This window comes from Carcharhinus amblyrhynchos, chromosome 19 (assembly GCF_965287045.1).
Source record: "Carcharhinus amblyrhynchos chromosome 19, sCarAmb.v2.hapA, whole genome shotgun sequence".
Taxonomy (NCBI): domain Eukaryota; kingdom Metazoa; phylum Chordata; class Chondrichthyes; order Carcharhiniformes; family Carcharhinidae; genus Carcharhinus; species Carcharhinus amblyrhynchos.
In genome coordinates, this window is record NC_137342.1 from 29,765,912 (window position 1) to 29,781,270 (window position 15,359).

The following is a 15,359-nucleotide window of genomic DNA, read 5'->3' on the forward strand; positions in this document are numbered from 1 at the left end:
ACTAGGGGGCACAGCCTCAAGATAAAGGGGGGGCGGTTCAGAACGGAGTTGAGGAGGAACTTCTTCACTCAGAGGGTGGTGAATCTCTGGAATTCTCTGCCCGTTGAAGTGGTGGAGGCTGCCTCGCTAAATATTTTTAAGAAGCGGGTTGATGGGTTTTTGATAAGAGAGGGGATTAAGGGTTATGGGGAGAGGGCGGGAAAGTGGAACTGAGCCACGACAGATCAGCCATGATCTTATTGAATGGCGGGGCAGGCTCGAAGGGCCAGATGGCCTGCTCCTGCTCCTATTTCTTATGTTCTTATGTTCTTATGTTCTTATATTGTGGCAGAAAGGGCAAAAGAAAATGTCAAATATAATCAGACAGTTCAAAGTGCCACTACGATCCATGATGCTAAATATGAGTATTGCACTGAATAGTAATTTTCACTCATATAAAAGCTGACTAGTATCACAAAACGTTCAGTCATTTGAGTTGCGTAGGTGAGGTAATGCACCAACCCCTCTTCCTTTAAATTTTGAGACCCTAGGCATTTGCAGAATTGTCATCCTTTAAAAATAAGAGCCATACAAAAAAATGAAAAGATTTCACTACTTAAGGGCTTTCATGACCACAGGACAACTACCATAATAAGGTGAGACTACCAGGTAAATCTCCTGCATCAGCTGCCAGATACGAACCATCAGATTTGAGCCTAAACTGATACTTTAAAAGTACTTAATTGGAAATGAAACATTTTGTCTTGTCCCGAGATGATGAAATCCGTTATATAACTACTACATAAAAGCAAGTTTTTCCCATTAAAGATGTAGTCATGTAGGAGTCAATAAATCTGATGTGATATTCAAGCATGAAAATTAGTTTGAAAAAATTGTCTTTTGAAGAAGTTAAGGCAGCATTGACAATATGGACTGTTCAATAGAAGAGAAGAATAAACTGACCAATTGTGAACTAATTCTCATTGCAGCATTCATTAGGGTTGCCAACTCTAGTGTATCTATTGAGGTTTTGGCACACATCCCTGTGAATCCAACCACTCCACCCAGTAAAACAGCTTTGTTCTTATCTCCAATATATTTCTAATAAATAAATTGTTCAAAGGAAATTAAATTTAGGGAATTCCCTTATGATGTGCCTCCTGAATTGCTCACATCAGTGCCTAGAAAAATAGTCATGAATTCCTGGAGACAGTTGGAGAGTCAGTGCAGACTCGATGGGCTGAATGGCTGCCTCCTCCGCTGTAGGGATTCTATTCAATGAATCATGGAGGATTGGTAGCCCTAGCAGTCATTGAGGGGTCCTCTACTGATGATGATCCTGATGTTTCTTCCATGTACTTCTACTTTCAAGGCAAGAATGTCCATGGCCATCTTTTTGGATGACAGATTTGCATATTGTATAGCAAAGTTCAACTAAGCCAAACACATGGGCTTCAGAATGATGTACTGGTCCTCCAGACCCATTGAGACAGCAAAATCAGCCTTTTAAAGATTCCAATTGCTCATTTAATGGCCAGTCTGATAGTTCTGTGTTCCTTGTTGGAGTCCTCTGCTGCTACTTGTACAACTCTTAGTGGGTTGGCACATGGTAAAACAGGGTAAGGCTTAGTGGGGGAGAGGCTTTGAGATATCTTGCAATGCTTGAAGAGCTTAGGTAGCATTGACTTATGACTGATGAATGCAATGTGAGAACTTCCAGCTCTTTTTCTTTGATAACTCTTGTCCCATCAGAGATTATTCAACACACCCATCAATCTTTCACGTCATCTTCTTGCAAGCTCTGCTTTGTACTTTTTAAACCTGGCACCTAACTTGAGTTCCAGTAGTTTATAAGTAAACCATTAATTTTGAAATTTGTCTAAGGCCTTTTGAAAAATTAAAACATTTCACCATCTATGCTATCTATTTATAACGTCTTCAAATGAGTTTGTCCTTTTTAGTAACAAGGAACAAACTGCAGATTTTGTTCTTTTCTTACCTTTTTCTGTAACATGATCAAGTTTGACTCCATTTCTTGTTTGGTTGGCACATCTTTGCGAACCTTTTCAATCTGTCTCTTTTCCTCTGACAGTTGAATATTCAAGAATCGTATTTCATTCTCCATACTGTGTAATTCCACATCTCCATTACTATTCAATGAATCCTGGATGCTTAGTTTCTCATAGAAAATACAAACTTCCTCTTCCCTTTCAATCAAACGTATTCCTCTATAAACAATAAGACACAAACACTACATCAGATTGTTTTCTCATTTCCACTTATCCTTCGTGCATTTGTTTAGTTACAGATCATTCAGTTAACTCAAAATAACTAGATATCTGTTTGTCACATTCTGAATAAAGAAATAAAATGCACGGAACACAGTCTTTTGTAGAATTGCTCACAAACATTTTTTTGAAGAATATTTACTTTCTTAATATTGGCAGATTACTAGTGGCATTGCTTACAGATAATGGCTGGAATTCTCCAGCCATTCACGCCAGCGAGATTCTCTGATCCCGTTGCAGTGAATGGAGACTTGGCTGAGTGCCATATTCTCTGTCTTTGCCTGCAGTAGTCGCAAGGTGTGAATGCCTGGAGAAATCCGGTCAATATGTGGTTTAGCATATGGTTGTGTGCTAAAATTTTCTAGCCCTTCCTGCCGGCAGGATCTGCTGGTTCCAAAGGTGACAATGGCCTATGGTACATTCCCTGGCAGCAGAGGGTGTGGGGCGGGTATGTAAAATCCTGTAAACCCACTGCTGGAAACTCTTCCCCCATTACGTAGAAAGTCCCACTCTATTGAACTTTACAAGCTGCCTTAAGACTCAAATAATAGTTCCAAAAGCTCTTATTTTGTTTGTTACAGTGTGGAATTTTTTTCATCATTTTAATAATGAAAAATATTCATATATTTGGATATAATGCAGTGCTTAAAATATTTAAATCCACCAGGAACGCTCTTGTCATATGGGGAATTCTTTATAGCAACACAGAAATTGTTCTATCCTTGAGATAGAGCTGCACAAGGATTTGATCCGAAGGATAGAGCAGTTTCTCTGAAACAATGGACTCTGGGTAAAAATCTTCCCATTACATCTCTTCCTCAAAATCCTCTACCACCTTGTGACTAGTCTAAAAGGGCTTGGTATATTGAAGGCTTATCTCAGAGTGTGTCTTGTATATTTGAATGTCTCAGTTAGTTACAGTTTTTTTCCAGATGTCCATTTGCACAGGTTTCATTATATGCATAGAATATAATGCAAACTTTTCCAATCACAAATGAAAATGCTATACATTTATAAGAAACCAGACCACTTGAACAATATTGGACCTATCTTATGTGTGAGCAATGATACAGAGAAAAGCTCAGCCAAATCATAGGATTCAGCAGTTATGCTGCTATCATGAATCTCCATTGTGTTTGAGGAATAATGAGACTTATAGCATAAGAACACAAGAACAAGGAGCAGGAGTAGGCCATCTGGCCCCTCGGGCCTGCTCCCCCATTCAATAATATCATGGCTGATCTTTTCGTGGACTCAGCTCCACTTACCCACCCGCTCACCATAACCCTTAATTCCTTTTACTGTTCAAAAATGTATCTATCCTTGCCTTAAAAACATTCAATGAGGTGGTCTCAACTGCTTCACAGGCCAGGGAATTCCACAGATTCACAACCCTTTGAGTTGAGGAGGAACTTCTTCACACAGTCTTAAATCTGCTCCCCCTTATTTTGAGGCTGTGCCCCTATTTCTGGTTTCACCTGCCAGTGGAAACAATTTCCCTTTTTCTATCTTATCTTTCCCTTCATAATCTTAAATGTTTCTATAAGATCTCCCCTCATTCTTCTGAATTCTAATGAGTATAGCCCCAGTCTACTCAGTCTCTCCTCATAAGCCAACCCTCCCAACTCTGGAATCAACCTAGAAAATCTCCTCTGTACCATCTCCAGTGCCAGTATATCCTTTCTTAGATAAAGATATCAAAACTGTACACAGTAGTCCTGGTGTAGCTCAGCAGCACCTTATACAGCTGTAACATAACCTTGCTGTTTTCAAACTCCATCCCCCTAGCAATGAAGAACAAAATTCCATTTGCCTTCTTAATTACCTGCTGCACCTGCAAACCAACTCCTTGTGATTCTTGCACAAGGGCATCCGGGTCCCTCTGCGCAGCAGCATGCTGCAATTTTTTACCACGTGAATAATAGTCCATTTTGCCATTATTCCTACCAAAATGGATGACCTCACATTTACCAACAGTGTACTCCATTCGCCAGACCCTGGCCCACTCACTTGGACTGTCTATATCCCTTTGCAGACTTTCAGCATCCTCTACACACTTTGCTCTGCCACTCATCTAAGTGTCATGACTTTCAAAAATATGTAAAATCCAGGGAACAGTGAATCGGGCATGCCAGCTTCTGCAATCAATTATCCTACTTGCACCCAAGTACAATGAGCTAAATACAGCTTACATACCAGACTAGCTGACATTGAAGGACAGTACTGAATATTTCAGTGTCTTATTGAATAACTTGCACAGTGTTGTCATCGGATTTAGTAATACCAGTAGTTCTAATAAGGTATATAACACAGTTTAAAAATATTTTCCTTTAGGATAATCATACCAATCATGATACATTTTTTCTATCTATAAAAATTATCTTTAAAAATACAGATTTTAAAAAAATTTTTAAATCCTGAATATTACATTACAAATCACAAATTGTCCATCCATTGATTTAGAAAAAGATTCAGCCAGAGAATTTAGCAAAATAGAGAATTTGTTAACATCCCTATGATGTTTTATGCTCTGTTGTCTGTTAATAACTTTGGGTAATTACCTATTTCAGGTAATATTATACCCTAATACTGCTTCCAGTTTAATATCATTTACTTTATTAGAAGTTATTATTAGTAACAGAGAATAGCAATGTGAAGACATATCATTGTGATTAATATGTTGGGACATCTGTAACTCCTCTACCTCAGAGATTTGAAAAGGTCATATGATGGAAGCATATAGCTTGTAATATATAGACGTATTTTTCTGTGCTCAGTATTTTAGCAAAAAAGGAGATGTGAGTACAAACCACTTTATACTCACAGCTGCTTTTCTGCTTAGAATAGTAAGCCAAAGAATATATGTTAATACATGCTATTAAAATACATGCTAGTTCTAAGTAATAGTGAGAAAGAGGAAGGAAGAGTGATATGCATACGACAGTTATACGTTTCTGCATTATTTCCTTATTCAAAATCCCCTTTGTTCCTGTTTTGTTGACAATTTTTCCTTTTATCGAGATGTCTCAATTTTATGCAGAGCAATCCTCATGCAAATCAATTTTTCAAATCTATCACTTGATCGTTGAGCAGTTATGGCCAAGAAAGTGTAAATATCTTTCACATTACATTCTTCAGTCAACTTCCTGTTTTTCTGATCAATCTCTGTTTAAACAAGTAAAAAGTAAATACTTATACATAATTAACAACCATTTTGACAGATTACCTTTCATTGCGGACCTGAACGACATTCTCATATTTTTTGCGTAACTGTATCATTTCTTCTTCAGCCTGGTTAATCAGAGAACTAAGTTTGACAATTTTTATCTTTTGGCCTTCTCTCTTTTCTCCCAAATCACGAAGCACTTGGTCAATTTTGCAAATGGCCCTCCGCAGGCTATCTCTGATGACATGGCTGTTAGAATGCCGTAATTTGAATTTTTGCAGTTGGCTGTTGGGGATAATGGATTAAGTTACTGGGTGAATATCTTAATTTATTTTGAGAAGCATTTAAGGTACACATGAACAATTAAAGCGTTAAATAATATGAGACCAATTTTAAAATCAGTGGGAAAAGTTCAGTTCAGTTCCTAAGTTACATTTTGATGCATACAAGGTAATATAATTTTTCCATTGGCATTGGGACACAGATTAATATTGTCATGATATGTGTCAGGTAAAACTAAGAACTAAGGTATGCTACATTACTGAAGGTAAAATAAATGCATTTATTTTCACATATTGGATTCTTAGGCATATGAAAAATGGATGCCATCAAACTTCTAGCCCATTGTCTTCAACAATGTCTGCTTTTTCTAAAGGTTAGAGGTCCCATGACACAATGTAAAATTATCCTAGTGTCCTATCCAAAATTCCTCTTTCTATTATCACCAGAAACAGACTGATTGGTCAATAGTTGTTTTGATGTTTGTGTTGTGTGCAAAATAGCTGCTACATTTCAAAGCAATAAACAGAATGTGGACACCTTTGCGGCGTTTCTAGGATGTGAAAAGTGCTAGTGCTTTTTCCTCCTTCAGGATAATCATTAAATAACATGTAGGTCTTTTCTGTGGTTTGTTTAAGTAAACTTGAAGTACAGCTTATTTCATACACTTCATATAAGAAAGAGTTACATCAGTGAAGGACACTGAATAAGATTTAAAATCATTTTGGAAGTGGTAATAAATGTCAAAAATACTACCTTGTTTTGACTTTTTGTACTGATATTCAAATATTATCAAAATTATAAATTTACAAGTAATATAGAAACTGTCAGTCCATGGTAATGTTTTGGGGACCTGGGTTTGAATCCAATCTACTGATGACCATGAAGCCATAGTCGATTGTCAAAAAAACCCATCTATTCATTAATGTACTTTAGGGAAAGAAATCTGCTGTCCTGACCGGATCTGGCCTACATATGACTGCAGGGCCACAGCAATGTTGTTGACTCTCAACTGCCCTCAGGCAACTAGGGATGGGAAATAAATGCTGGCACAGGCAGCGATGCCCATGTCCCATGAATGAATGAAGTAGAGATCACGAATTATTCATGTTAACACATACTAATCTTTGTTAAATAAATAATTTTTTTCCACTTCAAAGCACAATTGTGCACTTTGTACACGCAATACAGTTTGTTTTAGCAGTGGGCATGACAGACATGCGCAGGCATTTCTCCCGATTTAAAGATATAGCTAGATTTATGTTGCTAGGAACAGCCCTAAATAAATCAATGTAGATCTGGGAAAAACAGTCCAAGTATATGTGCTGACATGTCCAAGTGGGATCAGCAACTGGACTTTCCAGAGCCATTTCTGGTGAACTGGAGGTTTGGGGTTCCAGGGTAAGTTGGTTTTTCAGAACATCTGTTCTGATTCTGTTGGTTAGATTGTCTATTTTGAGTTTACCTGTCTTTGAGCAGTGTAGTCGTCCTGAGAATTTCCATTTCATTTTGTAGAATCTTGATTTTTTCTCGCATTTCTGCAGATACCTGTGCTGCACTTTGTATGAGATTAACGTACTTGTTTCTCTCATTTTTGATGACCTGATACACTTTAACAAAACCCTTTAGGCTATAACACAAAGCAAAACATTAACATTTTCCTTTGATTAAAATGTTATATGATCAATGATAATTTTCTCACTGACCGCTGGCAGAAATACAGCATGTCTTCCTTTTGTGCATTAACCATTCTGTAATTCTATGAAAGCATACATAATGTTATTTGCAACCTCTAATAAGACTTTAGGAATATTTGACTGAATGTGGCACTGACTGTCTCCACATACTGTAAAATAGTATAGTGGGAAGTAGTAAGAGTATATTCATCCAATAAATGTGGGTGTGCAATTAAATCATTACCACTGTATTGAAATGTTATTTTTTCGATCATGGGCTACACTAGTAAATAGTCTCACAACACCAGGTTAAAGTCCATTTAATTTATAGTTGGACTTTAACCTGGTGTTGTGAGACTACTTACTGTGCCTACCCTGTCCAACGCCAGAAACTCCACATTAGTGCCGTAATAAATAATGGCCCAGATCTTCTGATCCTGAAAGTGGTGAAAGCTGAGACATTTACTGCTATTGAGGACCACAGTTCTGGGGAAGCCAACTTATACTTGAACCCTGAACATCTATTTAACCACAATTAGCTCATGGGAGCTCCAGTGGTAATTTCTCTGGCAAACTGCTAGCACGTAAACTTGGGCAGTGAGCCCCATATCTGCTGAGTTACTTGGATTTATTTAGAGCTCCTAAGGTCCCTTGCAGGCACACAGGGCTTTCTAACAGCAGTCCCTTAAATCAGCCACTCGGGAGGATTTAAAAAAGTTTGGCAGGGGAGTGGGACCCAAAGCAGTAGGGAGACAGAGAAAGTTGAGGATGGAAATTAAAGAGAGCATGTTAAATAGTAAAGACAGTGTTAGTAATCTTAGTACTAGACAGGTCAGGCAAGAGCAGGGCAGAGAGCAAAATTGCATTTATTTCAATGTAAGAGGCCTGATTGGTAAGGCAGATGAACTCAGGACATGGATGAGCACATGCGACTGGAATATTATAGATAGTACTGAAGCATGGCTAAGGAAGGGAAAGGACAGCAACTCAATGTTCCAGGGCACAGATGCTATAGGAAAGATGGAACAGGAGGTAAGAGAGGGGGAGTTACGTTTTGTTTAAGGAAAACATCACAGCAGTGCGGAGAGGGGATATTTCTGAGGGTTCGCCCATTGAGTTTATGCGGGTAAGACTGAGAAATAAGAAAGGGAAGGATTGATAGGATTGTAATACAGACCCCCAAATAGTCAATGGGAAATTGAGGAACAAATACGTTAGGAGCATACAGATAACTCCAAGAAAAAGAGTAGTAATAATAGGGGACTTTAACTTTCCCAACATTGACCGAGTAATAGTATTAGGGGCTTGGATGGAAAGATATTTGTTGAGTATATTCAGGAAGAATTTCTCAGTCAGTATGTGAATGGCCCGACTAGAGAGTGGGCAAAATGTGACCTCCTCTTGGGAAAAAAAGGGCAGATGACAGAAGTGTTAGTGAGGGATCACTTTTAGACCAGTGTCTATAATTCTATTAGTTTTAAGATAGCTATGGAGAACAATAGGTCTGTCCCAAAAGTTAAAATTCCAAATTGGGGCAAGGCCAATTTTAATGGCATCAGGTAGGTACTGTCAAAAGTTAATTGGGGGAGTCTGTGGGAAGGCAAAGGGTCTTCTAGGAAAGTGGCATGCTTTTAAAAGTGTGTTCAGGGTAAACACATTCCTCTTAGAGTGAAGGGCAAGGCTGGCAGAAGTTGGGAACCCTGGATAACTCAAGATATTGAGGCCCTGGTCAAAGAAAAGTAAGAGGCACATGACATGCATAGGCAGCTGGGATCAAATGGATCCCTTGAAGAGTATACAGCATGTCCAATTAGATTTAAGAAGGAAATCAGGAGGGCAAAAAGGAGACATGAGATTGTTTTGGCAGATAAGGCAAAGGAGAATCCAAACAGCTTCTACAAATATATAAAGGCCAAAAGAGTAACTAGGGAAAGAATAGGACTCTTAAGGACCAACAAGGTGATCTATGTGCGGATCCACAAGAGATGAGTGAGATCCTAAATGAATATTTCTCATCAGTATTTACTATTGAGAAAGGCATGGATGTTAGGGAACTTGGGGAAATAAATAGTGATATTTTGAGGAGTGTACATATTACAGAGGAGGTGGTGCTGGAAGTTTTAAAGTGCATCAAGGAATATAAATCCCCAGATCTGATGAAGTGTATCCCAGGACACTGGGGCAAGCTAGTGAGGAAATTTTGGGTCCCCTAGCAGAGATATTTGAATCACCAACAGCCACAGTGGAGGTGCCTGAAGATTGGAGGGCGGCAAATGTTGTGCCTTTGTTTAAGAAGGGCTTTGTGGAAAAACCTGGGAAATACAGGTTGGTGAGCCTAATGTCTGTGGTGGCTAAGTTGTTAGAAGGCATTCTGAGAGACAGGCAGATCTACAGGCAATCTGCAGAGAGGCAAAGACTGATTAGGGACAGTCAGCATTGCTTTGTGAGTGAGTGGCAGATCACGTCCCACGAGTTTTTTGAAGGGGTAACCAAGAAGGTAGATGAAGGCAGTGCAGTCAATGTTGTTCACATGGACTTTAGCAAGGTCTTTGACAAGGTACTGTATGGTATGCTGTTGCATAAAATTAAATCTCGTGGTATCCAGGGTGAGATAGTCAATTGGATGCAAAATTGGCTTGACGCCAGAAGACAGAGGCTGGTGTAGAGAGTTGTTTATCAAACTGGAGGCCTGTGACCAGCAGTGTGCCTCAGAGATCAGTGCAGTGTCCACTGTTATTTGCATTTATATTAATGGTTTGGATGGGAATTTAAGAGACTTGGTTAGTAACTTTGCACACAACACCAAGATTGGTGGCATTGTGGACAATGAAGAACGCAAGCTAGGATTGCAACGGGATCTTAATCAATTGGGCCAGTGGGCTGATTATTGACAGATGGAATTTAATTTAGATAAATGTGAGGTGATGCATCCTAATAGTAAGTCCTGCCCTGGTTCAATCTCAGTTAATGGTAGGGTACTGGGGAGAGTTATGGAACAAAGAGATCTAGGGGTATAGGTACACAGCTCTTTGAAAGTGGAGTTACAGGTGCACAGAGTAGTGAAGAAGGCATTCAGCATGCTTGGTTTCATTGGTCAGAACATTGAATACAGGGACGTCTTGTTGAAGTTGTACAAAACATTGGTAAGGCCACAATTAGAATAATGGGTACAGTTCTGGTCACCCTATTATAGAAAGAGTGCAGAAAAGATTTACTCGGATGCTACCAGGACTTGACAGGGTTTAAGTTATAAGGAGATGCTGGATAGACTGGGACTTCTTTCCCCTGGAGCGTAGGAACTTAGGGGTGATCTTCTAGAGAGGGGCATAGGTAAGATAAGAAAAGCAACTTTTCCCAATGGTAGGGGAGAGTAAAACTAGAGGGCCTAGGTTTAAGGAGAGAGGGAAGAGATACAAAAGGCTATACAAAGCATACCATTCATAGAGAAGGAAACGAGAAAGTGCAGAATGTAGTGTTACAGTCATAGCTAGGGTATAGAGAAAGATCAACTTAATGCAAGATCTTCAAAAGTCTGACAGCAGCAGGGAAGAAGCTGTTCTTGAGCCGGCTGGTACATGACCTCAGACTTTTGTATCTTTTTCCCAATGGAAGAAGGTGGAAAAGAGAACATCCGGGATGCGTGGGGTCCTTAATTATGCCAATTGCTTTGCCAAGGCAGCAGGAAGTGTAACAGAGTCAATGTATACTTTGTCTGCATAGCACACAAGAAACAATACTTTTCACTGTATGTTATTACATAGAGTCATAAAGTCATAGTGGTTTACAGCATAGAAACGGGCCCTTGGGCCCAACTTGTCCATGGCACCCCTTTTTATTTAAAACCCTGAAGCTAGTCCCAATTGCCCGCATTTGGCCCATATCCCTCTATACTCATCTTACTCATGTAACGGTCTAAATGCTTTTTAAAAGACAACATTGTACCTCACCTCTACTACTACCTCTGGCAGCTTGTTCCAGACACTTACTACCCTCTGTGAGAAAACATTGTCTGGACACTTTTGTATCTCTCCCCCTCGCCTTAAACCTATGCCCTCTAGTTTTAGACTCCCCTACCTTTGGCAAAAGATATTGACTATTTAGCTGATCTATGCCCCTCATTATTTTATAAACCTCTACAAGGTCACCTCTCAGACTTCTACACTCCAGAAAAAGAAAATTGCAGTCTATCCAGCCTCTCCTTATAACTCAAACCATCAAGTCCCAGTAGCATCCTAGTAAATCTTTTCTGCACTCTTTCTAGTTTAATAGTATCCTTTCTATAATAGGGTGACCAGAACTGTACACAGTATTCCAAGTCTGGCCTTACCAATGTCTTGTACAACTTCAATAAGATGTCCCAACTCCTGTATTCGATGTTCTGACCAATGAAACCAAGTATGCCTTCTTCACCACTCTGTCCACCTGTGACTCCATTTTCAAGGAGTTGTGAACATGCACCCCTCGATCTCTTTGTTCTGTAACTCTCCCCAGTGTCCTACCTTTAACTGAGTAAGTCCTGCCCTGGTTCAATCGACCAAAATGCACCACCTCGCATTTATCTAAATTAAACTCCATCTGCCATTTGACAGCCCACTGGTCCAATTGATCAAGATCCCATTGCAATCCTAGACAACCTTCTTCACTGTCCACCATGCCACCAATCTTGGTGTCATCTGCAAACTTACTAACCATGCCTCCTATATTCTCACCCAAATCATTAATATAAATGACAAATAACAGTGGACCAGCACTGATCCCTGAGGCACACCGCTGGTCACAGGCCTCCTGTTTGAAAAACAACTCTCTGGCTTCTGTCATCAAGCCAATTTTGTATCCATTTAGCTACCTCACCCTGGATCCCAAGAGATTTAACGTTATGCAACAACCTACCATGCGGTACCTTGTCAAAGTCCATGTAGACAACATCAACTGCACTGGTCTTATCTACCTTCTTTGTTACCCCTTCAAGAAACTCAATCAAATTTAAGAGACATGATTTTCCAATCACAAAGCCATGCTGACTATCCCTAATCAGTCCTTGCTTCTCTAAATGCCTGTAGATTCTGTCTCTCAAAATACCTTCCCACAACTTACCACAGATGTGAGGCTCACTGGCCTGTAGTTCCCAGGCTTTTCCCTGCAGCCCTTTTTAAACAAAGGCACAATATTTGCCACCATCCAATCTTCAGGCACCTCACCTGTGACTCTCAATGATTCAAATATCTCTGGTAGGGAATGCGCAATTTCCTCCCTAACCTCCCACAATATCCTGGGATATGCTTCATCAGGTCCTGGGGATTTATCCATCTTAATGTGCTTTAACACTTCCAACACCACCTTCTCTGTAATATGTACACTCCTGAAGACATCACTATTTATTTCCCCAAGTTCCCTAACATCCATGCTTTTCTCAACAGTAAATACTGATGAGAAATATTCATTTAAGATCTCACCCATCTCTTGTCGATTCGCACACAGATGACCTAGTTGATCCTTAAGAGGCCGTACTCTCTCTCTAGCTACTCTTTTGGCCTTTATATATTTGTCGAAGCTCTCTGGATTCTCCTTTGCCTTATCTGCCAAAACAATCTCATGTCCCCTTTTTGCCCTCCTGATTTCTCTCTTAACTCTACTCCTACACCCCTTATACTCTTCAAGGTCCCAGCTGTCTATGCATGTCATGTACCTCCTTCTTCTTCATGACTGGGGCCTCATTATCCCAAGTCATCCAGGGTTCCCTACTTCTACCAGCCTTGCCCTTAACTCTAAGAGGAATGTGCTTATCCCTGAACCCTAAACATGTGACAATAATAAATCAAATCAAATTGGTCCAGAGGGCATTTTTTTTCACACAGAGAGTAGTGAGTGTCTGGAACAAGCTACCAGAGGTAGTGTAGAGGCGAGTACAATTTTGTATTTTAAAAAGTATTTAGTCAGTAACATGGGTACAATGGATATAGAGGGATATGGGCCAAACTTGGGCAATGGGGGCTCCCTTAATGATACAAACTGGACTGAACAAAGAACGAACAAAGAACAAAGAACAACCCAGCATGGGAAACAGGCCCTTCGGCCCAACGAGCCCACGCCGCCATTTCAACAAAGCATTTTCCTACACCTACCCTGCCCCGTGTGTATGTGAATGGTACCCCTAATGTAGCCAGATTCAGGGGAGAATAGTGTAGGTACACCACTCTGCCTAACAGCACATCTTTGGGATGTGGGAGGAAACCAGAGCACCCGGAGGAAACCCACGCAACCACAGGGAGAATGCGTAAACTCCCACAGACACAGGCCCAAATCCATGTATCTGCACAGCTAGCAGTGATAGTCACTGAGCTGTTGTGGTGCCCGTCTGCTGCCTCTCCATTCACCTGAAGAAGAGGGAATCCCCTCGAAAGCTAGTGAGTTTACTATCAAATAAGTCAGTTGGACTAAAACCTGGTGTTGTCGGACTTTTTACTGTGTTTACCCCAGTCCAACGCCGGCATATCCACATCAGGTCCAGGATTAAGCACACACAACGACACGAAGTACTAGGCCACTCTCGAAACCTCCAACAGCAGCCCATGCACAACCCACCGTGTGCATGCCCCTCATTTGACAACAAGGTGGACCGACACCTGTGCATGGACAAGTTGCAAACCTCTATGATTCTTTAAGTATGTTCACACTTTTGCCACTCCTGGTGCTGCTAATCCATCTGTCATCTCTGCCCTTCTCCACCGCAGGCTTAGACTTCAACCAACAACTCCACGCCGCGCCCCCCCCCCCCCCCCCCCCCCCCATCCCCACACCTCCAGTTCATCCTTGTCTTCCCACACAGACATCAGTTCACCCTGCCTCCTGCATCCTGCCCTGTTACCACACCCCTCATGCTACTTCCCCTCCTGTCTTTGTCACCTCCACCTCAGCTGCCCCTCACCCTTCCGCAGTCCTGGTTCACGTTTACCTTCTTTGTCCCAGTAACTTCCTTTTCTCCTTCCAGTGCATCCTTGTTACTCTAGTCCCGTCAATCTTGAGAGGTGGGTGCTGGGACGGGGAGGGGTTGCAGGTGGGTGCAGTTTAGGCAGTACCGGAGATTGGGGGAAGGGGAACGAGAATGAAAACTTAATTTAAAAATCTTGAAACACTTGGAAACACGGAACTAAGGGCATACCCTAAGGGGCAGGCTTTCAATTAATGACAACAAAGAAGTCATGGTTGCATTTCACACAAAGAACTCACTATTCCCTTTGATATCAATCCATGCTGCAGCCACAGGTGAGAATGTGATTTAAAGTCAAGTCAGAAGCATAAGCCATGGCTTTACCACCAACAGGAAGATCTGAGCCATTATTTCTAATAGTGCAGATGGAAATTTAACTACTGACACAGAGGAGTTTTTATAAATTTGTTCTCAGAAATTTGTTCTTTAATATGTTATTAAACACTCTAGAACTGAATTTCCTATTTTACAAATGTGATTGTGGGTTCTGACATTGGTTTATTTTTCAGTGTTCAGGGCCAATTATATATTACAAGAGAAAAGTGCTACAGATGTTGGAAATCTGAAATATAAACATAAAATGTTGGAACAACTCAGATTTGGCACATCTTCAGAAAGTAAAATAGAGCCAAAAATCACTGACTTGAAACAATCACCCTATTTCTCTCTCCCTCACTGCCAGACCAGCTGAATATTTCTAAACCACTATTTTCTCTAATCTATCTTCTCTATGTATTATTTATGCTGTGATGATGCTGTGCCTTTAAGAAATGTATTTATATCATGTTTCTTATAAGGGGTATGTTTAAAATTCACTTCTGTTTTACACAGTGCCGATTTGTCTGCACCAGGTAGCTCACATGCTGAGAATACAGGCTAATGATAGATTTTAGCTGGGGAAATGTTTGTTTTAATCTGAGTTAATGCATTTTTGTTTATTTTTTTTTCCCTGGGGTTTCAGAGTAGGGTTTGATTAGGTTGAT

General features: G+C 40.4%; 1 protein-coding gene across 4 annotated transcripts in view; it reads right to left on the reverse strand.

Annotated features, from left to right (window-relative positions):
- ccdc146 (coiled-coil domain containing 146) overlaps positions 1-15,359 on the reverse strand; it is a 143,711-nt gene that overhangs the window by 28,879 nt on the left and 99,473 nt on the right. For all 4 annotated transcript variants that reach the window (XM_080207452.1, XM_080207453.1, XM_080207454.1 and 1 more), the window contains 3 exons: positions 7,178-7,342; positions 5,494-5,718; positions 1,979-2,207 (listed from right to left, as the gene is read on the reverse strand). In XM_080207452.1, coding sequence (XP_080063578.1) covers positions 1,979-2,207; positions 5,494-5,718; positions 7,178-7,342 — 619 coding nt within the window. The remainder of the gene's footprint in view (positions 1-1,978; positions 2,208-5,493; positions 5,719-7,177; positions 7,343-15,359) is intronic.